General features: G+C 42.4%; 2 protein-coding genes across 2 annotated transcripts in view; both read left to right on the top strand.

Moving 5' to 3' along the window:
• Positions 1–12,143, top strand: part of afg2a (AFG2 AAA ATPase homolog A) — a gene marked incomplete at its 5' end in the record, with an annotated part of 115,789 nt that extends 103,646 nt beyond the window's left edge. The window contains one exon of the mRNA XM_083891640.1: positions 11,890–12,143. Coding sequence (XP_083747766.1) covers positions 11,890–12,069 — 180 coding nt within the window. The 3' untranslated portion in view covers positions 12,070–12,143. The remainder of the gene's footprint in view (positions 1–11,889) is intronic.
• A 3,650-nt stretch (positions 12,144–15,793) lies between these two features.
• Positions 15,794–19,843, top strand: spry1 (sprouty homolog 1, antagonist of FGF signaling). Its single transcript, XM_083890660.1, has 2 exons — positions 15,794–16,412; positions 17,680–19,843. Exon 2 carries the CDS (start codon positions 17,735–17,737, stop codon positions 18,854–18,856), a length of 1,122 nt encoding a protein of 373 aa, XP_083746786.1. The 5' UTR covers positions 15,794–16,412; positions 17,680–17,734; the 3' UTR covers positions 18,857–19,843.
• The last annotated feature ends 5,333 nt before the right edge of the window (positions 19,844–25,176 follow it).

Genomic DNA, 25,176 nt, shown 5'->3' with positions numbered 1-25,176 from the left:
GGTGTTAACATTACTGAGTGAAAGTCGCATTTAATGCAAGAAAAAAACAAAAAAATATCGAAGTGTGTTTGTAATTATCCCTCAAAATAATAACTCATGTAAGTTCTTTTTTATTCTTCCACAACATATTTCATTTTTATGACCCACTTTTCTCACATCCCTCTTTGTGTCTTTCATTGTTTTATTATTTTCACTTTATTTTTAGCCAAATTGTTTAATCTTAACCAAAACATTGTGGTGTATTTTGAGCAGATATTCTGTTTTTTTTTTGGGTTTTTTTAACCCTTTAACACCTAAGCCTCAAAATGATTGCTTATTTTTTTAACCACAAACATTTTTTTTCTTTTCTTTTTCCCAGAATAACTTTATTTATCTGGCTGTTATTTGTAATTGACTGCATGTTAAAACAGTGCATTGACACCGTATGTTTATATAGAACAGTATGAGCAAAAACAGGCCAACAAACGGGTGAAGGGAGCCTCTCAGTCATTTTTTCTTTACACTCGTGGTTTCTCTTATGCATCAGCTGTAACATATGGAACATGAGGAGAAGCCAACAGCGTCACACTTTCATCGTCATCATCATCACAGTTTCGGTGGAATCTAAATTCCTCTGCTCTCTCTCAGTCTCACACACACACACACACACACACACGTCGCTCTATTTATGATCATGTGCCATGTTTCCGTCCCCCCCCACCCCTCCCCACGTGACTCTCCTCCCTCCATACTTAACCTCCCCCCCCCTCTCTCTCTCTCTCGCCTTGTAATCTTAAATAGGTTTCACATGGAGCTGTGGTCAGGCCTTGTTTCTCTTGGCAGAGTCGTGTCACTGCAGACACTTCCTCTTTGCCTTTCTGGAGGATGAAACATTTTTATTTCTGGTCGGAGAGTTTGTGCTCCTCGCCCCGACATCGTTTGATTTATATATTATTTCATTTCCTCTCTCCAAATTGGATGCAGATTATTTTTCTTTTCCAGTGACAGGGTTTCAGGCAGCGGTGGCAGCAGTGGTGGTGGCAGTGGTGGTGATACTGGTCTGGGGGTTAATTTTAGGGAAGGAAGTTGATATTTTTTTTCCATTTGCATAAGAGGATTCCTCTTGGAGCTAATGTTTCAGATGTCTTTACACATCATCTCTCCACTGTTTCACGTATCGTTGCCTTGTATATGCTGCTATAAAGTCTTATTTTCTTTGTCAGTTTTGTTCTCTTAGATAACAAATGAGGAACAAACACTTTAACTTCTACACAGTATTTTTTTAAGAGCCGCTTCAAAGAGTACTTTGAATTTGAAGATCTTTCTTTATTCGCTTATAGCCGCGTTCCATTTACATAGGAACTTCGGAAGTCGGAGCTGGAGGTTAGCGCATCTCAGGGTAGCATTTTGTTAGCAATATGAGACGCTAACAGCGATCTGGTGTGGTATTTTGTCCAAATAAACATCGTAGCAACATTTAGACCGTTAAAAAATGTGTTTATATCCGTTTTACGTAGCATGTTTGTTTTATATGTCCATGACTTATGCTAACATTTACATACATAAACACGCAGCTGTAGCTTAATTGACATTTTCTGGGTGTGATAGTCCTACTTTTAGATATTATTTTCATGGACTAACATGCTAACGTGTTGTTTAAAGTTCAGTTTAAGTTGGACTAACATAGTTATTAGCTTTTCCTTACACGTCATGGAAGATACATTTAGCTGCCGATGCTAATAATAACATAAATACAATCAGGACAAGAGTTTGTTCATGCAGCGGTTCATAATTGTAATATTAAACTAATATGTTATGTTATATATATAAAAATGTTAATGAAGCGGGTTGAAAATACAACCATGGGCTAACGTTGTTTTAGCATTTTGTGTTAGCTAATAAAATGCTGTGCCAAAAATCAATACAGCCTCTCAGGATAAATAACAAAAAAACTTAAATGTCCTTTTAAAAACACACGTAGCAGGTAACACAGATAAACAGCTAGCTAGCCATTAGCTAGCAGTTTTCTGTGCACGTTTGCACCCGTGTGTGTGTGTGTGTGTGTGCGTCTGCAGAGTATGTGTGCAGGACTTGTGGATTGATGGAGGAGAGGAGGTTTTGTGGGAGAGAGGAAGCGGGTGACGGGGGTGGGAGGCGAGGCGAGCTCCTGTAAATGTGGCCGTTTGTGTGCGAGGGAGGGAGTGGGTGAGGCAGGCGGGGGGGGGGGGGGGGGGGGGGGGTAGTGGATGTAGCCCACTGTAGACACAAGGGCGGATTGATAGTAAACACACACTCCGGGGTCTCGTGGATCTGCTGCCGTAGCCGAGCTAACAAGCCCTTCATTAAGGCCGTCTGATTCACTCACTGAGCACCTTTGTTGGAGGAGGAAGCGAAAAGTACACCAGACAGATTTGACCTGAGAACGCTGGTATGTTGCTGCCAATAGGCAGCAAGACTGTTTTCTCTTTTTTTTTTTTTTTTTACCTCCTCCTCCTCCTCCTCCTCCTCCTCCTCCTCCTCCTCCTCTCCAGAAGAGTTTATTTTCGTCACTCTCAACAGGTTGTCTCATGGCACACACACACACACACACACACCTCCTCTCACCTTCACCCTGGAAATACTGAGGGAGAAAATATGCTTTTGCGCTTTTTCACGACATAGTTCCGGCTCGAATCGACACGTAGTAGCTGGCACTTTTTTTTGGTACAAGTGATACTAAAATGTGAAGTCGTCACTGATTGGTCAGAGAGTCACGAGCACGACATCCGACACAAGAATCAAAGCGAACTCGGGCTGCAACTAACGTCATGACGTCATGTTTTCGTGAGTCCAGGCACCGTTTACCAGTTAGCTCCGTTAGCTGCGTTACCTTTAGCGCCGGTTAGCGCGCCTACAGTGGAACTGGAGCGGTCCGTTTATTAAACGAAAAGAGCAGCGCTACAAATAACCAGCGTACCTGTGTACTGCGTATGTGTGCCTCTGTTTTTAAAGTTTAGCGTTATTAATTTTAACTATCAGGAGTCACGTAAACATGACTTTTTCCGGGCAGTCGTCATGGAAACGCCTCATGCATTAATGTGCGTTAGCTTTGACGGCTAACCCACCATTAACGGCGTCAAAGTTAGCGCACATTAAGCACTAAATGAAAACTAATCAATAGATTTGTTGCAGTTAGTTGCAGCCATACCAGAAGCTCAATTTGTTCTGTGCAGGTGCAAAGTGCATCTACTTCCTGTCAAAACTATAAAATAAAAATAATGTAATTTCATTTTAGATGTATTAGGGATTCTTCTTCTTCTTCCCGCACATTTTTCTTACAGATTTAGTCGTGACAGAAACGTAGCCTGCTAATACTAGCTTTCCCAGATTTACTTACTATAGCTTTAAGGGTTTTTGTTTGTTTTGATATATTTTTTGATGACACAAGCAGCGCAGTCTTATTTTTGGCGCCGTGCTCTTTGTTGACTTTAACATCCTACCTTCATTACTGCCTCTGACTCTATTTACCTGTTTTATTTCTTGGATATTGCGCAGCTGTGTGCTGCACAGTTTCACTCCTGCGTCTTCCTTTTTTTTTTTTTCGTAAATGAACGCGACTCGGTCCTCGAGGTCATTACCGTCTCTATTATGCATCTCCGTCTAAATGTTGATACTCACCACTTTTTATTCCACTCGTAAATTTCCCGGCTCGCCACGTTCTGGTGCTAAAAAGTGTCCGGTGTGTTTACGCAGCCCCACTCTGCTATGTTCTTATTTATATTCTGTTATTCTCCGCTGGATCTCCTTACACCGCTCGCTGCTACAATGGCTTAATTTCCTCTCTGGGGTTCATTTAAAGTTTTTGCTTTGTCTTCTCTTACAAGGTCAACAGGACCTCACATTCAGCCTGCGGGAGCGCTCCGCGTGCAGCGTTTCGCTCGTACGCTGTCGATGTGCTGTGATGCAGCGTGATGCACAGAAGGGCGACGTGCGGCGCCGTGACCAGCAGAGCATAAAGGCTGCTGTTGTATTCAGGGTTTCATGTTGTGGCTCCCTGATCGCTGGGAGCACGGGGGGGCCAGCGAGAGCCCCGCGGGGCCCCCCCCCCGAGCTGTGCACGACACGTGCCCCGTCCTTATGTCATAACCTCATTAAACCGGCTTCACTGACTCAAATCCTCTGCCTCCGTCAAAGCTGACAGTGTTTGCTGTTGTTCATATATAATATCTTCTAATGACATTCAGGTTGGACCCATTTCCTTTCATTAAACGATTTAATTGGATAATTTAATTGGTTTATTGCTTTATTACATATTATACAAAAGTATAAACATCAAGTTCATAGAACATAGACGCAGAGGCTTAGGGATCTCGGCTTTCTGTCTCTTTATTTATGTTTTGATTGATTTATTGCATTTTTAATGCCAGTTCAGCTACTTGAAGCCTTCACTATTTCCCTATTTATTTGCTTTTTCAAGCCGAAAATGAGCAAGCATAATGACAATAAAATGATCTTGAATCTTGAAGCTTGATAAATAAAAACTTAATAATGTCTTCATCATTGGTAAATCATTGGTAATCAGCAAATAATAATAATTAATAGTAATCCATAGTTGAAAAAATGTATAATTTGTTCGTTAATTGAAATGTTATTAAGCACAAGGAGGATTTTCCCAATCTGGCAACCTCAAACTATATATAAAAATGGACTGAGTCTTTTAGTCATGTGACCACGTTTGTATTGGATGATACTCTGTGTGTTTTCATGCGTGTTAAAAGTCTGACTTTAGTCGGACTAAGACAGTAATTCGGTTTTCTTAAATGTCATGTCAACACTAGTCTTAGTCAGACTAACATATCTGGATAATGTGATTCATAGTCTGATTACTCCTACATGTATACGCTTAGTTAGTCGGACTGAACTTGGCAGCCATTCTACTTCCTGGGCTTGTAGTGTTGTAGGTAAGAACTCCAAAATTCTTCTTTTTTGCTGATGGAGGCTCATGTGCGACAGATGACAAAACAATTGTAGGCAGCTGTTTCAAAGATTTCATGCGTGTTAAAAGTCTGATTTTAGTCGGACTAAGACTAAGTAATTCGTTTTTTTCTAAATGTCATGTCAACACGTTAGTCCGATTTAAAATCGAGCTAGTCTTAGTCAGACTAACATATCTGGATAATGTGATTCATAGTCCGATTACTCCTACATGTATACGCTTAGTTAGTAGACTGGAATTGGACTGGAGTCATTCTGGACCTGGGCTTGTAGTGTTGTCAGAAATATCTCCAAGATCTCCAGAAAAAAAAGTTGTTGATTTGAGTCTCATCTCCTGGTTGTTAAAAATTCTTCTTTTTTTGGTGATGGACGCTTATGTGCGACAGATGACCCAAAACAATCGTAGGCAGCTGTTTCCCCTGCTGGAATAGTGAGATTTATACTGAAGGGTCGTGTAAACACAGCTGTTTGGTAGAACAGCCAATAGGAGGTGTCCTCTGAAGTCTTTCTATAACTGGACGACAATTCTAATGGATTTATTGACTAATAACATGCAAAACTGTGTTGCCCGCCAGCTTTTAAGAGGGTTTTATTGTCTATTCTTGTTCTGCGCGACTTCCTTGCTCTATTTTTTATTGATCTTTCGTCTGATTGAAGATGAAACAGAGATCTGAATGATCTTTTCCTGTCTGTATAAACTGATCAACAGTCACTTCCAGTCTCCAGCAAACACGTGATTGTCATTATATTTGTCTGAGCCCAGTCTGTCTCACCACTCTGACATTTATTGACAAGCAAATTCTGGAGATTATTAATAAAACCGGCTGTGTGTGATTATTATTGCTCTCTCTCACACACACACACACACACACACACACACACACATATGTCCATGCATACATGTTGGTGTTTATGTCTTTGTATGTCCATGTAGAGTGTGTGTGAGACGCTGGAGAACCACCGGGGGGGAAACTTGTCATTAGAGTAATATGTGGAAACAAGGATGTGGTGGCTGCTTCACTTCAGTATATATATCACTTTTCCAGCAAGGCTTTTAGAAGCTCTGTGGTTTAACAGGCTCCGATGAAATTTTATTAAAGTGGAATGACTGACACAAGGATTCCCGACATTTCTGCTGCTGATGGTAGCAGTATACTGTATGAAGGGGGGCGATAAATCTCAAAGCTTGCTGACACGCTCGTACCAATATAGTATAATAAACATTTTTCCAACTGGTGTTTGTTCATAATTGTTCATGATCTATTCATTACATTACATCCCTATGCTTATTTAAACCCCGTCTAACAAACTTGTTTCTCTATCAAATTGTTTGGGAACAACTAACGGTGCATGTTTACTTTATAATAACAATCATAATACATTTGATTTATAAGGCACAAACTATTCTCAAAGTGTAAAGCAGTGAAAACAAGTAAGAGAACAATGTTCAAATGTTCATTTCACCACGACCGGGCGAGGCACATCTCTGATTCTGCTAGTTTATCATCATTGTTATTATGATGATTGATATTAAATTGATTGAAGAGGAGGTCCAGTCTTTGCTGCACAGAGAGCGGCACCTTCACTTCTCAACAAGAATATCGCAAAGTTGCAGCGACCATCCACCGTCTGTTGATGGAAAAAAACAGATTCGGAATTACTAGCGTTTTTGTTCTGACGCAAGCTGGCTACCAGATTCGAGTGGACTTGATTATAATCTGGACCCCGTCGTGACTAAGTGGACCCATTGGGGCTCTCGGTGTCACCGAGACTGCGTCGTCTGCAAACATCAGCTGTGCGAGCGCAGACTGACAGGCCCGATCCGCTGAATATTTACGATTATTAAAGTTCGTCACAGGCATTACTGTTTAACGCGGAGCAGCTGCAGTGGAAGAGCTCACTGTGCACTTTTTTGATTCGTCATCAAAAAAACACAACTCTGTTTGACTTGGATTTTTTTTTGGGGGGGGGGGGGGGTGGGGGGTCAATCTGAGTCAGCAACTTTTAGCCCGACTCCAAAACTGAGAGGTTCTTGAATAGCTCGCGTCTGGCTTGGTGCCACCTTCAGGAACTGTGAGCTCGGTCGCCGCAATGCATCAGCCTCACCCCCTGCGTATTTTAAGTGATTGCTGACATAATTAATGACGGGAATGAAAGATAGAGTCTGCATTGCAATAAAATATAAAAGACTGGGATGTATAATTTTTGTTTTGGACGGCTCTGAACCCATACACCCCGCAAACACGCTCAATCTTTAATCTGTACATTTACGGGTTCCCAGAAGTCCTGGAGGCCCATCTTTAGGGGGGTTGTAGGTTGAGTTGGGGTATCAAGGTGGCACTGGAGTTGGTGGTGGTGGAGGGGGGGGGGGGGGTCGTTGCTGGACTTTTGGCTCCGGTCTCGGAATGCCTTCCCGTTTACAAAACAAACTTGCTCTGTCGCTCGCCCTGTTTGCCTTTGTGGCTTTCTGGTTTTTCATGTCCTGCGCGGGCAAACACACAGCGGGGAAACACACTGGCTTGTTGATCGCTTTCACAGAGCCACTCATAAACCCAGCGAGCATGAATGTGCAGGCCTGTGTATCTGTGTGTGTGTGTACACACTTTGTTTGTGTACTTCAGAGCGGCTCCGGACATATTTTTATTTAATAAACCCGCGGGGGTGTTGTGGAAGTAAACAACCAAATAACTATCGAATCATGATATTGCGGCAACGACGAGGCGAACGCGTCCCCCGTTAATTTTGCGCTTCGGCGTAAATAAGAAATTACAGTCTCTGATTGTGCCTGCACTGTTTGTCTGTTCCTGTTTATGGATGTTGCCTGGAAACAACACTAAATCACATTGTTCAACATGTGGCATCCCTTGCTTGGCTCGCCCTCAGTCCGTTTGTAAACAGGGAAGCGGGATACATGGCTTCATTGTTTTCCATCATTATTACTGACAGGCCCAAATTACTTGAATGATGGGAAACCCTTATACAAAATTAACCCGGCCCTGTGTGTTTACCCTGCCTAAATCATGTTGCTCACTGGCTTGAAACAGAAGAAGAAGGAGGAGGAGGAGGAGGAGGAGGTGGGGGGAGAAAGAAAGGGCCTCACATCCTGACATCTGCAAAGCACCTGTCCTGAGCTGTGCATGCTCGCCGGGCCAGAGCACATTCAAACATCTATCTCCCCTCATTTTACTCTCTAGCTTTGAAAAACACCATGACCACCATGACTATCAACCTCTGCTGTGCCCCCCCCCCCCCTCCTGTCTCCACTGAGTCTATGAGTTGTATCCGTTTCAGTGATGTCATGTTGTTGATATTTTTCATTAAATGGAAAACTTTTGGAGCTTCACATTAGAGCAAATCCACTTTTTTTTTTAAATGGTCAAATGTGTCCGGGTCGGGTTCTGGTTCAGGGTCTGGTTAACGTTACGTTTAATAACCAGGTGGACCTTAAAAAAATAACCTGCATCCAGCTGTGTCAGCCGGCAGTCTCATCTCTGACCGTGCAGGTGACGGCTAATTAGCAATGCTAGCAGCCAGGGCAACAAAGAAATAGGTAAAATAGTCCAAGCTAGCAGCATTAGCTCACTTCATTCTTCCATTTTAAACAATTTTACAGTAACAGTGACTTCTGTTGAAGCTGAATGAAGAATAGGCTAACCAGTGTAGGACGTTAGCCTAGCTAACGCACATGTGACTCAACACTTTATAGTGTTGGCTTGTGTTTCTATAATTTCCACTGTTTACTCAATTTAAACGTCAAGTTTACTACATGTCAGAGGGTTTATTGGCAGAATACTAGAGAGTATACTAGCCATAAGTATGTTTGTATGAGTTAATAATTGTTCTGAATTAGACATTTTTGGTTCTTCTATCATTTGAAGAAGCTTTTTATTTGTACTTTGGGCAATTACGCGTTATGTAGGTCACCATGTGTTTGTATTTTAGAAGCGGACGATTGCGACACAAAGAAGAACAAGATGCTTTCTGGTATACATGTCTGCAGTCTCACCAGTAGATGTCACTAAGTCCTGGACACTGAACCATTAAAGAGAATGTAAATGAGTGGGGTTCATTGTTTAATGAATGAAGAGGTTCTACAGAGAAGGTCCTGGTGGTTGTTTGGGAGGTTCTAGAGAAAGCAGTGGTCAATAAGGATATTCATAGACTCTTTTTATCAATAAGAAGGTTCTGTGTGTACTTTTAGAAGTTTTAGTAGACAATCACAAGGTTCTACGGATCCTTTAAGGATACTCAGTGAGTCTCGGAGGATGTGAAGACGCGTTAAGAGGTCCAAGTCCTTCTTGTAGGCCTTCAGGAGGTTCTGGGTGTCTACTGAAAGGTTGCAACGTGTAATTTTTTTGAGGATTTGTGGTCGTTGAACGTTCCTGAAAACCCCCATTGAAGAAAAGCATTGATACGTCCAAAATACTTCAATAATGCAGGACCAGAACTACAGAAGATCCTGGTGGACTATCACAGCCAACACACGTTCACTGTCAGGGTCTAGTTATCTGTTTTCATACCACACAGTGCAGCCGTAGAGGAAAGCACAGCGGTCATCGGCGCTGCAGGCTTGTTAACAGTTTCCTTGGACCCACATTGTTCCACATGCACACTCTCACTGTTCAATATTTCACAGAAGTCAATGCATCACATGACCGCGGTGTCCCACTAACCTTCCACCAGACGTTATCAGTGGTTGCACAGACTAATAGTTTCCTGTGTGGCTCTTGTTGGAGGAAGGTGTGTGAACAAACTCCACTTCTATAAAAAAAAGAAAGAAAAGAGGAGGGTGGCACCGCTGTGAAAACTGCTGCATGGCCTCCGTCAGCCATCGCCACTGATTCGGAAGTGAGTCACTCCTCTGGCGTGTGCAGAATCTCTCCCAAAGGTCACCTGCAGCACTCGTGTCAGCCGTTGCATAATTCTATCCGTCGGGTGTTTGAAAAGGAGGCTGCAGGAGAGAACGGTGTTGCACTGACACTTTAGACGCAGCAGATCCCCCAAAAAATGTTAATTACACAGGCATGTTGTCATTAACCGGGCTGCTCTAAAGGCAGAATTAAGCCTATTAGTTCAGTATAATTTTAAAGGGCAGAGCCAGGAAACAGCTTAGTGTTGTTACACAAGGACGCAAACAGGAAACCTGTTTTAAAAAAAAAAAAGTCATAATCAATTAAACTCTACATATGGTCTCCAGAGCCAAACCAAGTATCTTGACATTTATTGACATTTTTAAGACCCTTAAACCGCCCATTTTACAGGATGCATCTAAAATGTTGCATTGTTTAAGGTTAAAGTTTATTTATACATACAGCTGTTGCCAATGTGATGTAAAACAGCACAACAATAATGAAAATTTTAAAAAAAACTACACAATATAAATAAATAAACAAAAGGAATCACTTTACTTGCACGCAACTTGGATTAAAAGCCGAATAAGATCTTGAGCAATGACTTCAAACTCAAGGGTGTGAGCAGCTCCAGTGAGACTTTTACTCGTGCAAATTCCAATTATTTAATACTTTACTCATTTACTTGGCCCTTAAGTTAAAACTATTTAATAATGTTTAATGTGCAAATAGTTCCCATGTTTGCGCAGAGTGGTTTCGTCTGTAAAGAAACTGCGACACAGATAATAATAATAGTAGTTTTTTTAATTCGTTAAACACTTCGAAACAAAGTTTCATGAATAAATGTTAGTGTGCACCAGTGTTCACTGTGACTTTCACCTTGTTAATAGTCGATGTTTCCAGTTTAGCTAGTCTTCCTACTATTAAATAACCAATAAAATCAAATTCTTATTAGCGACGCTAGCAGCCAGGGCAACAAACATATCATTTTAAATAGTCCAAGCTAGCAGAATTAGCTAACAATTACTTAATTCCTCCATTTTACACAAATTTACAGTAACATCCTGAAAGAAATATAAAATGAAGGACTTCTGTTGAAGCTGAATGAAGAATAGGCTAACCAGTCTTAGCTTAGCTAGCTCAAATGTGACTCAACACTTTATAGTGTTCATAAAACACATTTAAAATAGCCCAAGCTAGCAGAATTAGCTAACAATTACTTCATTCTTCCATTTTAAACAATTTTACCGTAACATTAACCAATAAAATCAAATTCCGATTCATTAATATCCCATTTTATAAGCTGTCGGAGCCTAGAATAGTTCTCTAGGCCTGAATTATTTCAGAAAATCACATTAATCTGTGTTTTAGTCCAACTTTGAGAAATTCAATTTGTCCGTTTTTAGCCAAAATGACACAATACTTCTTTATTTTTTTTTTACCTCACGTCACATTAACATAGTGACTGTATTCATACATTTGAGTTTCCTTTTCACACCTCGCGTGTTTACGAAGCCACGCTGAAGCAGTTACACAGAGACGTGTGATCCATGTGGGAAGTCTCCGCGTCTTTCCAACAGTCGTTTGATGCAGATCGCATGCGACTTTTTTTTCCGTGTGTTGCTTTCCTTAATTACGCCAGAAACGATCCTCGCCAAGACTCCAGAATTATGTCCAGAACAGCTGCTTATAAACACAAATCTACGGCCTAAACTCTTTATATAAGGAAAACAAATGATCTCACTCGATTGAGATGGTGTAAATTACGACCAGAGAGAAAATTGAGTGTAGATTAGCCTGATGTTTATGTGCATTAAATGAAATCAGCAAATTCCCACACCCAGTCTTTGAAAATGACTGCAATAGACTGATAATCCAGATGTCAAGTCTGGATTATTATTAACTTTACTGACTACTTTTTCTTTCTAATTGTGTGCCGATGGTTCCATGTCCCTCTGTGACCCGCTGAAGCCTCGGCGTGACGTCACGCGATCGGCCTCCGCTCACATGATTGGAGGTGGCGCTGTGGGACGCTGCCGTTCTGCGTGACAGCTGAGTGAATGTCTGTCTCTGTTTCCTGTCGCAGATAACGGCAGTATGCAGAGAGGCCGCCCTGCTGGCCCTGCAGGAGGACATCAAAGCCGAGCGCATCGAGGCCAGACACTTTGAGAGCGCCCTGAACACTGTGAAGCCGCGGATCCCCGACTCTCTCATCCACTCGTATATCAGCTATCAGCAGCAGCACAGTGGCCTGTGCTTCTTCTGACCCTCAGGCTGCTGCTGTTGCTGCTGCTGCTGAGTACACATCCAAAGCCTAGTTTTGTTTTAAAAGTACGTTTGAAATAGCCTCAAACTGCTGGACAAGTCACAAACTGACACAAGATCCAGAGGACGAGTATTGGTTGATGCTGATTTTGGCAAAAACAGTAGATTTTTTTTTTTTTGCTCTTGTACAACTATTGTTCAAGTTTTGTGTTTTATAGCTGCTACAAAACTAATGTGGTTAATGGTTTTGTTTTCAGTCTCTGGACTCGAAAAAACGCCGTGCAGCTTCAGAGGACGGTGCTTTTTTTTAATATACTGTAATGATCATTTACAGATATGAATAAATGCATTATTTGTGTTTGTGTTGTGTCTCTTAAAGTATTTCAAAAACATTACAGCAATAAAACCACATATTTTACAGTGTAATAGTAAATACTTCACTTTTTGTTGGTTTTAAACGCATGTTTCAAGTTCCACTTTGTCATTTTTTTAAAGTTAAAATATTTGATACGAGTATGTAATCCATGTAAGCAATCTTTGCAGCAAACAACTAGCTTCTTAGCAGTAGATAGCTAGCTCCATAGCAATGGAGAACTAGCATCTTCACAGCAGACAACAAACTTCTTCGTAGTAGATATATAGATAGCTTATTAGCAACAGAGAGCTAGCATCTTCACAGCAGACAACAAACTTCTTAGTAGTAGATATATAGATAGCTTCTTAGTAACAGAGAGCTAGCATTTTCACAGTGGACAACTAGCTTAGTGGATAGATGGCTTCTTAGCAACAAAGAGCTAGCATTTTCACAGTAGACAACTAGCTTCTTAGTAGTAGATATCTAGCTTCTTAGCAACAGAGAGCTAGCATCTTCACAGCAGACAACAAACTTCTTAGTAGTAGACAGATTGATAGCTTTTTAGTAACAGAGAGCTAGCATTTTCACAGTGGACAACTAGCTTAGTGGATAGATGGCTTCTTAGCAACAGAGAGCTAGCATTTTCACAGTAGACAACTAGCTTCTTAGCAACAGAGAGCTAGCATCTTCACAGCAGACAACAAACTTCTTAGTAGTAGACAGATTGATAGCTTTTTAGTAACAGACAACTAGCATGTTCACAGTAGACAACTAGCTTCTTAGTAGTAGATATCTAGCTTCTTAGCAACAGAGAGCTAGCATCTTCACAACAGACAACTAGCTTCTTAGTAGTAGATATCTAGCTTCTTAGCAACAGAGAGCTAGCTTCTTCACAACAGACAACTAGCTTCTTAGTAGTAGATATCTAGCTTCTTATCTCTCTTAACAGAGAGCTAGCTTCTTAGCAACAGAGAGCTAGCATGTTCATAGCAGACAACAAACTTCTTAGTAGTAAGTAGATTGATAGCTTCTTAGCAACAGAAAGCTAGCATCTTCACAACAGACAACTAGCTTCTTAGTAGTAGATATCTAGCTTTTTAGCTCTCTTAACAGAGAGCTAGCTTCCAAGTCAGGCTCAATGTTTAATCTTTGTTTCTATGGTGTTATCTTATAGATAGATAGATTATTAAAAATTAAATTGCGGGATGGGGTTATTAATTAATAACAGCTGCAGCGATTAGTCGAGTAATCTCTTGTTAATAGTATTACTATTACTATTTTTTTTAACATAATTTAAAACTGAATAATTTTGAAGACATTAATCATGCTGAGGTTTTGGGAAACTGACATTTATTTATGGACATAGATCAATGGATTAATTAATTGTGAAAATAATCGTTGATTGCAGCCTTTAAGTAGTTGTTTACGCTACGCGCGCGTGTGTGTGTGTGTCAGGATGCGTTCAGGGACCTCTCTTCTCCTTCTTCTTCTTCTGTATCCACGGGGAGAAAAACACGCCACCGCTGCTTTTATTCCTCACATCCATCCATGGAAAATCAGATAATTGCTGTAATCGTGAGATTTCCGTCCGCACTTCCGACCACTAAGAGCGGGCATCCAGGCGGCCATCTGTCGCTCTCCACGCGAGAGAACTAGAGAGAACTTTATTATCACCGAGGGGCTGCGCTTTATAAGTATTTGTATATATATATATATTATTATTATTTAAGATTTTACTGAGTTATATTTTTTCCTACTTTCTTTTTTTTAGGCATGACTTGACCCGAGGTGACACCGAGGCTCTCTCACTCACTCACTCACTCACTCACTCACTCACTCACTCATTCATGTATTGATTTTTCCATTTGAATAGGATAAATTGACTTTGTATTGAACTTCCCTTTTCTCATGGATCCGGATGTAGCGCATCCGCCACACCAATCAAACCAGACAGTCAGGAACACAGAGGAGGGGGGAGGAGGAGGAGGAGGAGGAGGAGAGGGGGGGGGGGGGTGCAGCAGGAGTGACGGGGGGAGTGAATGAGGAGGGAGGGAGGGATGGAGGGGAGGAGCAGGAGTCTTTCCCCCCTGGCTGCAGGAGCTGCGTGTTTTTTAAGGTGGACTGGTTCTTCACGTGTCCAAAAGAAAAACACATCCACCTCCCACTATGTTCTACACCACAGTCACGAAATATGACGGTAATTATAATATAAATAATAATAATAATACTATTATATTTAATATAATGCAGCTGCACACTCATCGTCTCCACGCACACACACATGGTTTATTCCCCCCCCCACACGATGACATGCGTTCATGCGTAATGGGAACATTCCAGTGTGGAGCAAAGACATCCTGTTGATGTGTCCTCGTCTAAAAATGCACACACTTGCTGTTGTCACTGAAATGAACGTGTAATATTATATTAAAGCAGATAAATAAATAAATAAACAAACATCAGCGTTTTCCTGCAAGTTTAGGTAAAAAAAAAAGTCTCTTTTAAAGCCTCTGAACTCACAATGTCACTTGTAAAAAAACTAATTTTTAGTTTATTTACGTCCCGTTAAGTACATTAATCTTCATTTTCCATAGTAATAAGTCCTTTTCAAACAGCATGTAAGTTTATCAGTCTTCATTCACCCACGTTAATAAGTACCTGGACACCTATTTTGCACACATTAACATTGATTTCACTACATTATTCTTCATTTTCCGCATGAATGCGTTTCCAAAACGCCTCATTTTGACGTATTTACGTTATTTAGCCTTAATTTTCCACATGAAAAAGTCCTTAAACATCCTCTTTCAAACAATCTTTAAGTCCACATATGCTTCCCTCAAAACACTTTGTAGTTCATTAACACCCTTTTTTACGTATTAAAAGTATGAATTTAACCACATTAATCTTAGATTACGCATTAATAAGTTTCCCAAACGTCACCAATCACTTTTGTTTTAATGTATTTACGTCACGTAATGTATGAATAAGTCCATAAAGACACTAAACGCACCTTTATTCACAAAGTATATGTATTTGTTAAAGCGTAAAATGTCTCTGAAACTCGACAATGTAAACAAAGTTTTTTTTAGTCACATTAAACATTATTCACATCATTATTCATAACCCACAGGAACGGAAACGTGTGTATGTGTGCGTGCGTGTGTCTGTGTGTGTGTGTGTGTGTTTCCCCTCGGTCCACCTTAAGTGCTGCACACATCTCTATCGGCCGGCCCTTCTACATCTGCCCAATGAATCAGGAGCGGATGCGATGTATCCTTTTTCAGTGGAGTGAATGGGCCAATGGGAGTTGGCCTGTCGAGCAAACACTGAGTCCTGAGTTCCCATTCATTCAGTGCACAACAGGCCCACGGAGCTGCAGAGACACACACACACACAAACACTCACTCACAAACTGCGGTCTGTGTGACGCTTTTTTTTCTTTTTTGCACCAGAGCGCAACAATAAGCGGACAGAGCTGAAGTCCCGCACGCAGAAGAAACGCTTGGATATTTAAAGAAGAATCGTCTTGGGTTTTTTTTTCCCCATTATTATTATTATTATTATTGTTGAAGAGTCCACGCAACACGCGGGACAACATCGGCCTGTGAATTGCGCAGCAGTAGCGGCAGCAGCAGCTCCAGTTCCTCGGGTCTCCTTTTTCTGCTCCTTCCTCCAACTGTGGATTTACTGTGTTTTAACCGTGGAACAAATGCACGCGCGCAACCCGCGCTGAACTTTTTCTTCAAGAAAAGGGAATACATCACATTATTGTCATTATTGTTATTCTTCATAATAATAATAATAATAATAATAATAAGGACACCTTTTTACGCAAAGGGATACAAGTCGCACTTGGATTAACAGGACTGTGAATGTTCTAGCCTGCGCGTGGACCCCACCACCACCCACCACCACCACCACCCACCCGTGGATGGAGTTTTGTGTTCGAGTTTGATGGATTCGACGTTATGGATGGTTGCATATAGGTACGAGTCTCACTCACTCTCTCTCTCTCTCACTTCTGTTTCACGCGTGTTTGACACTTTCCGCTTGAATAATTCGTCGCTGGTGTTCGTGGAAGACGCGTCTCGTGACAGCGAGCGTCTTTTTCGCAACCCCCCTAATCCACGTCCGCGTGCGTTTCGATGAACGCGCAGATGAAATCAAGACAGATTAAAACTCTCTCTGTCTCTCGAGCTCCTCCACGCTCCGTGTCCTTCTGTGGCTCTGCTGTAACGAACACCCCTCCCCCCCCTCCTCCTCCTCCTCCTCCTCCACCCCACGACGGTTGTTTTCATTCATAAGTTTTTTTTTCTTCTTCTTCTTCCTCCGTGTATTTGTACGCGTCCTCTTTAATACCTCTGCGTGTGTGTGTTAGTGCAATAATCGCGTGTCTTTTTGCCCACTTTTGGATGATCCAGTTTATGGTGCGCACTTTTACGCACAGACTGTTAAAAAATACTATGCGTAAAATGCGCGTAAAGACGGCGAGTTTCTTCTGCGTCAATAAAGTCCTGGTGTCACTTTATACGCGTTAATACTTTTCTAGTTTTTTTCCGAGCGACAAAACTTTCAAGTGTTGTTTTCATCGGAACTCGTTCTGACCTCAGTCCTTTTCTCTCTTTTTTTCCTCCTTCTTCTTCTTCTTCTTCCTGCTCCACTTTTGTCCCCATTTCCCTGAAAACCCCCCCCCCCCCCCCGGTTTTTTCTTCTTTCTTTTTTTTGCGCTGTAGTAATAGAATACTAAGTGAGGCAGCTCATTTAGTTCCCTTGGATCGTGTCCTCATTTCGTCGCCGCGGTGCATTTAAATGTTAACTAGTCATAGAAATGTAAATGAGGAGAGGGGAAGTATTTGCGGGCCCCGCTGAAGAAGTTCACATGTGTGTGCGGAGGAAAAGCACCAAAAAAAAAAAACCGTCTTGTTAATCGTCAACTTTCCCCCCCCTCCTCCTCCCTCCTGAGTTCATTTAAGTGGATCAAAAGTGACACATTGTCACTCTAGATTATTAATATTCATGTATAGTTGTGGGTTTTCTCGTCGCAGAATCACAACGTTCCAGTTTAAAGCTGACAAAACCTTCAGTTGTGTTGCGTAAATGCAGTTGTGGGTCTTAATAACAGTGTGTTTGTCATGTTATGCCATGTTGTGGCTCTGTCTGATGATGTCCTCTCCCCTCCCTCCCTCCCTGCCTCTCCTTTGTCTCCCCCCCCCCATCTCCCCCCCGTGGCCTCCCTCTTCTCTCCTCTGGCAGGTTTTCCGATGCATGCCAAGTCTACGGTGAATGTCGGAAGTGGTGATCCCCCCAGATGGAGCTCCAAAGTCAACATGGCCCCGGCGGTTCATTAGTGGTGATCCAGCAGCCTTCCCTCGAGAGCCGGCAGAGGTCGGATTACGAGCGGGAGCTCCAGCATGCCGCCATTCTCTCCCTGGACCAAATCAAGGCCATCCGCTCCAACAACGAGTACACTGAGGGGCCCTCGGTGGCGCGGAGGCCCCCCGCGCCCCGCATGGCCCCCAGGCCCCAGGACAAGCAGGAGAGGACTCACGAGGTCATCCTCGTCAATGTGAACAACAATTATGAGCACCGGCCGTCAGGGCACCACCACCACCATGGCGGCGGCGTGGTGGTCGTGTCCGGCGGGCCGCAGTACGGCGGCTCGCGGGCGCCGGGTCTCAGCCGCTCCACGAGCACGGGCAGCGCCGCCAGCTCGGGGAGCAACAGCAGCGCCTCCTCCGAGCAGGGACTCTTGGCACGTTCGCCCCCCACCAGGCCCAGCATGAGCTTACAGCACCACCACAGAGCGGAGCGGCCTGTGCGGACTCAGCCCAAGCCTAAGAGCCTCTCGCAGCCCCAGCAGGGACCTCACTTCCACCAGCCTCCACTAGAGGCTCCGCTCAAGCCACAGGGCAAAGGGAAATCAGACTTTTCTGGCAGCGGTGGCAAAGGCGCGACGACGACGACGACGACGACGCCGGCCTCCGCCGCCGCCGCCGGCCACCAGTTCATCTGCGAGTGCTGCGGCAAGTGCAAGTGCAGCGACTGCACGGCGCCGCGCAGCCTGCCCTCGTGCCTGGCGTGCAGCGGCCAGTGCCTGTGCTCGGCGGAGAGCGCGCTGGAGCACGGCACGTGCATGTGCCTGGTCAAGGGCATCTTCTACCACTGCTCCAACGACGACGAGGGCGGCTCGTGCGCCGACCACCCGTGCTCGCTGTCCCGCTCCCACTGCTGCTCCCGCTTCCTGTGCATGGGATTAATGTCGGTACTGTTCCCCTGTCTGCTGTGCTACCTGCCCGTCAAGGGGTGCCTGAAGGCGTGCCAGAGCTGCTACGACCGGGTCAACAGGCCCGGCTGTCGCTGCAAGAACTCCAACACTGTCTACTGCAAACTGGAGAGCTGGGAGCGAGCGAGCCAGGAGAAACCCTCCTGATCCACCGCGCGGGAGACTCGCGATGTGGATCTAATGATGACAATGACATAAATTAAATGTTTATCAAAACACTCTTAGCACCTCCCCCCTCCTCGTCCCTGCGGAGCTAGAAAAAAAAAAGGAGTAACGAAAACCACTCGATTTTTGTTTTTTTGTTATTATTATTATTATTTTTGATTTTTCTTCTGGATCAGGACCATGTTTTTACAGACCAGTGTTTGCCTTAACTGTTTCTATGTCAACCCTCAGCTCCCTTTTTTTTATACATATATACATCAACGTATGTATATATATATATATATATATGAGAAAAACATGTTTTCTTCCGTTTTTAGCTCGGACGGCTTCCTCTGGGTCTGTGTTTCCCACGCAGGAAGTCGTCCCATCGCCAAAAAAAAAAAAAATCTGTGAAGGACGATCTTCTCTTTAGGGCAATTATGTAGCTGTTACCTGGTTATTCATAGCACGCAGGTATGTTTTGAGTTATCGGTTGCTACCACACACACACACACACACACACACACACTCACAAGAGTCCTCTGCTCGTGTTGCATTAACGAAAGCACATCCATCTCATAGTATTTTCTCCCAGAACTTGGATATGTTTCTCTTCATTCACATTCTGTGGCATTTCCTCTCCCTCCTCCTCCTCCTCCATCTTTTTATTTTATTTTATTTTTATGTGTATGTGTAAATTGTATTGCTCAAAATCCATAAGAGGAATTCTGGCTATTTTTTAAAAGAAAAAAAAAGAAAGGAAAAGAAAAAGAAAAAATGTCTGTTCAAAACATTTTTTGTTTTTGTTTTGTTGTCGTCGTTGTTGTAAAAAAAAATATTTATTATGTGAAGCTCTATTATTTTATGATATTTATTGCAAGAGACAGTCTTAAATAAAAAATTTTACTCATGTCTGAATATAACAAGAAATATCGGAAAAAAAAATACTTACTGAAAAAAATTAAAGGGTGGCACAAAAGAAAAACTATGTTAACTTTAAAATGCAGAAAATATATTAATTAATGAAAAAAAAAAAGCAGCGGTGTCTTGGTGTCTTTGTGAGAATGTGTGTGTGTGTGTGTGTGTGTCTGTCTACTGTTTACATTCTTCTTCTTCTTCTTCTAACCTTGAACGCCAAACAATGCAGGTCATTGACACGATTAGTCTCCGGAGCATCAGCGGAGAACTCCCATGTTTTTTTTTTTTCCATGACTTATTCTCACAGGAAGTAGCTCCCTAAGCCTCTCGCACCCTCCCCCCCCCTCCCCCCTCCCCCCTCCTCTCCAGCTCACCAGCCAACAAGTCATCACAAAACTATGCACCATAGTTTATTCCCTGGGCTTTAAACGCAGCCAGATCGGGATGTTCCCAAACACCCAAATAGTCTCCATATTGTGGAGAGCGGCAGTCTCTCTGTGTGTGTGTGTGTGTGTGTGTGTGTTGAGAAATGAGCCGGGGCCACCTGTTCAAAGATAATAAACTGTGAGGGCTATCAATGCTGGGCCCTTTTTTTATGGCGCGGTTCCTGCACTAAAGGCAACGACGGAGGCAAACGCACAGAGCCCCCACCTTCGCGGCGTCAGTGAATTTATCACATGGGGGAAGTCCTCTGACCCCTCCTCGCTCACCCTTCCACCTCCGGAGGCCCCCGGGGGGATGAGATCATCACTTTGAAAGTCGGTTGGTCAGCCAGAAAATGCCAAAAAACAGTTGTGTGTGGGGGGGGGGGGTGGGGGGGGGGAACCGTGCAACAAAACTGTGACCAGGAAGTTAAAAGAGGGGAGAGGAGGCGGGGGGGATATAGTGTGTGTGTATGTGTGTGTGTGTGTGTGTGGCTTTGGAAAAGCTGCAGCGTTGGCAAGAAAAGCAACACAACTGTGTGTAATGATTGGCCACATGTGACAGCGGCGCCCCCTCAGGTGCTGTGGGATCCTCTGCAGCCAAACATGGATATGACACATGCTCAGAGTCATGTTTGTGGAGTTGGGTCAGACCTCTAAAATCACACAATAGTGATCATTAACATGATTAAATTGCAGTTTAAGTTGTATATTTTTTTTTGTGTAATCTTAAGCTACATTTATTGGTAAAGTTGAATAATGCATCATTATTTTTATTTCACTAGTGCACATTAGCGTGTCACTGAAGACTGAAGACGCTTGAGTGAGTTCAGTTTAATTCGTTTAGAATTAGATTAGCATGTTTGGAGAGTCATGTACCTGTAAACGCACAAGATTGTGTAACATTATTGATAAGCTAACGACGTCAATACTGGTGTTAGGGGCAGTCCTGTCAATGGAAAGTTGCGCTAACGTTAGCCTAAATGTTAATGTTAGCTTGCAGCCGTGTTAGCCCAAGTATAGTTGTTGATTTAATAACTGTACGGCTAAGTTTAAGTTGTATTTTTTATTTTTTTTGCCCCTGAATGAAACCAGTGTGTAATCTTAAGCTACATTTATTGCTAACGTTGAATAACGCAGATAAATATCCCTTTACCTCAGTGTTGGGCTAACTGTGTAGCCTCCAGTTAGCATTAAAACCCTTGTGAGCTATTGTAAAAACAATGGTGGTCAACAATCAGGTGATTCAAACTTTTTATATAAGTATAGTTGTTTTTTTATGTTATTACACCAACATGTTACACATTGAATCTTTAATTGTGACCTTTAAAGTGTAAGGAAACGACCCAGAAATGTGACTTTGATGCAGCATTAGCCTCATCCCACTTCCCTCCTGTACTTAGTGTCCCTTTCTCTCGCTCCCTTTTTAGTGGAATGTACCTTTTCTTTCACCCTGAATAGTAAAAGAGTGGATTAGTGATTTGTCAATTTCCTGTTACCTTTCACAGCTGCAATCTGAGCCCCATTTGCTCCTGGCTCCTGGATGATAGTTAACAATAGGAGGCCTTTTTTTTCTCTCTCTCTCTTCTTCTTCTTCTTCTCCAGGTTTCACTTCACTTCTTTATCCACCCCCCCCATATGGAAAGCAGCAGTGAGGGTGATGAGGGGGGGGGGGGGTGAGGAGGAGAGCTGCACTGTATTCAGGAGGCGGTGAAACAGGAAGACAGTGTTTACTTGATATTTTCCAGCCTCGGCCAAATAAGGAAACGGAGCCGACTCCCAGCATTTCCACAACCTGATTCTTCTAAACGTCCTTAACTTTATCCCCGCTCTAATCGTCTGAGGTGTCTGAAATAACTTCTTAAAGGGACAGGTCGTACGGTTTGTTATTTATTTATGTATTTATTACATTTAATAGAAATGTCACCAGAGATTATAGTTCAGAGATCATTCGTACAGGCACCGAAGGACAAGTGATTAAATCACACAGTCCAGTATAGAAGATATACTGTGAAAATTATAATGAATACATCGTCGCTGTAGGAGTTACGGTACTGAGAACCTATAACGATCCCCAAAGCCTGGATGATGCTAACGCAAGGGTTCATTTAACTTCAAAAACACCGGAACTGTCCCTTTACGGCCTGTTAATCTCAGTTAATCTCTGTCTCTTTTCTGCCACGTAAGCTTCTCTGCAACCTCGTCAAGTCTTACTCATCGCTGGGCTATACCACCAAAAAAAAAAAAAAAAAAAGTGAAATCTGAGTCACATATTAAGTAATTCTGTGGTTTTTGAAAAAAAAACAAAAAAACGGTCTCCCACTCCCTCATCCTCTTCCACTTCCTCTTTGCACTTGTTTCGGAGTAAATTTAGCTGCTCCACACGCCCACGTAATGCTATTTGAAGTCGTCAGGCCTTGGCGGGTCCCTCGTCTTTGTGTTTCATACAAGAGCACACACACACACACACACACACACACACGCACGCATGACTACCACGTGAGTCATGGTGGAACCTCCAGCCCACACATCCTATCCTAACCGGGGCAAGTCCTTTTCTTAGCCAGGGCACTGCTGCTGCTGCTGCTGCTGCTGCTGCTGCTGCTGCTGCTGCTGCTGCTGCTGCTGCTGCTGCCGGGACGTCGGCGGCGGAGCAGGATCCTCTGCAAACAGTCATCCTCCTCCACAGCATTCATCACCGTAAAGCTCCTCCGCTCCGGCCTTCCTCCGCCTCCGCATCTGGTTTTCATTATTTCCCCTCATGGCGTATAAATAGAAATTAGCAATCAGTGGAAATGTGGGGGTGGTGGATGATCTCGGAGAGGAAAGGCGGGCGTTTTTCAGCGCGATGACCACACTTTGTGGAAGTTATCTCCTCTGATATTTTGGGGGTTTCTCGGACGATGTCGGCGAGGCCGTCGGAGCCAACGTCCACACTCGGGGCTCCACGGGATTAAACCACGACATAAAAAGATAGTCGTAAAACATTTAAATACACATCCTTAAACTCTCTATGTCTAAAATATTATAGGAATAAAAAAATAACACAATGACGTTGTTGTCGAGGGGGAAAAACCGCGCGAATCCGAAATGTAAACACGTGCGTAAATAAGAAAAGCAGCCTTGTGTTCGCGTCGACCACCGTGCGTTTTTCGGAGTTTGTGTAACAGGTTTGAAAAAGGTTTATTTTGGAGGATTTTGTCAAGCCGCAGAGAAACATGTAATCCTCCAAAAACAGAAACGGGATGAAAAAGTACATTTCATCAACTTGGTATCACCCAAAAGTAATAATATTGTAGAGACTGGGGTTTTTTTGGCTCGACGGCAATAAAGACAAACAGATTTGAGGCAAACATTAAAGCTGGGACGACTTCAACTTGAAAACCCAGAAGTCATATTTACAAAAGTCAGATTGACATCTTGCTAAATTGAAACTCAAATGACCTGGAGGCCACTGAGTGTCCAGTTTGGTCAGTAGTTTTTGAGGAAAAAGACATTGAAATAATAATATTTAGCATGATATTTATCATCATTTCAAACATAAAAGTGTTTGTTTTTATGTGCAATGGGATATAGTTCACAATATAAAAAAAAAAAAAAAAGTGCGTGTCTGTTCCTCCTGTCCTGTAGGGGGCGAAACGCCTCCTCTCAGTATTATGACAGGTGGTTCCTAGATTAGCATAAGACTAGTTGTTGCTAGCATGACCAGTGCCTTTCTGAGACTCTCCTACTTTCCACGAACTTTAAAAATTTCAGAAGACGACGCTTTGAAGAGAAACATCGTACGCCCACTTCGTGAGACAGGTTCGTAAAGATAAAAAAAACAACCCAAAACACTCTCTCCCACTGTGTGCTAGCTTAGCTGTGTTCTTGCTAGCTGACATAGCATAAACTCAGTCTCCTCTTCAGTATAAGAAAAAGTAGAAGCCTGTTTTTCACCATGTTTTTGTCACTGTTGTCTTATTCTATGTTCTACCGTCTTCTTTTATTATTATTGTTATTATAATATTAGTAGTATTAGTATTAGTATTTGTTTGGGTTGAGAACTGTGTCACATGCCAAAGCTAGCATGAGTCTGTCTCTGGTGAAGGTAAACACACAGCAGTAGCTTAAATGACGTTTTCTGGTTGTGCTAATCCTACTTTTACAAATGAATTTCATGGACTAACATGCTAACATGTTGTTTCAAGTTTTCAGTTTTAGTTGGACTAACATAATTATTAGCTTTTCCTTACATGTCATGTAAGATTTTAGACATTTAGCTGTCGATGCTAATAATAACATAAATAGGCCTACAATCAGGATAAAGGTTCATTCAAGTCGCGGTTCATCATTGTAAAAACATTTTAATGAACATTACATTTAATTGGCTAACGTTCTTTTAGCATTTTGTGTTAGTTAATAAAATGAATATAGCCTCTCAGGACACATAACAACTTCAAGTATAACTAAAAAAAAAACTTAATGTCCTTTTAATAACACAGATAAACAGCTAGTGAACAGTTTTCTGTACATTAAGCTTGTAGAAATATCTCTAAACATATCATCAGATTGTTATTTCACTAATTTTTCCTCCATCAGACCGAGTACACACACAGTGGCACAGAACAAGTTTGGGTAGGAAATCAGTTGGAGGGATGACCTGAATACAAATGAACATGACTGTGCAGTTTAGTGGGAGAGCAAACTCTTTGTCTTATCTCGAGGGGTTGGTTAAGCAACGACAAAAGACATTTCCTTATTAATCTCTGGTGGTGTTGAGCATGTGGACAGACTCGGTTTTACAATCGAGGTGAATGGACTCTTTGTTGGTGCTCGTTTAACTGAAAAACCGCAACCCTGACGACTAATAAACGTACCACTTTATTTTTTTTTTAAAAGAGATTTAATGACACCACAGCAAATAATATCAACTTTTGAGGCATATTCTGAAAGGAGACTTCTCTTAAACTTTGTAGAACAAGAGAGAAAATGTGTTTTATT

The sequence above is a fragment of the Microchirus variegatus genome (assembly GCF_963457635.1).
Source record: "Microchirus variegatus genome assembly, chromosome: 6".
Classification (NCBI taxonomy): domain Eukaryota; kingdom Metazoa; phylum Chordata; class Actinopteri; order Pleuronectiformes; family Soleidae; genus Microchirus; species Microchirus variegatus.
This window is presented reverse-complemented; position numbering and strand designations above follow the sequence as displayed.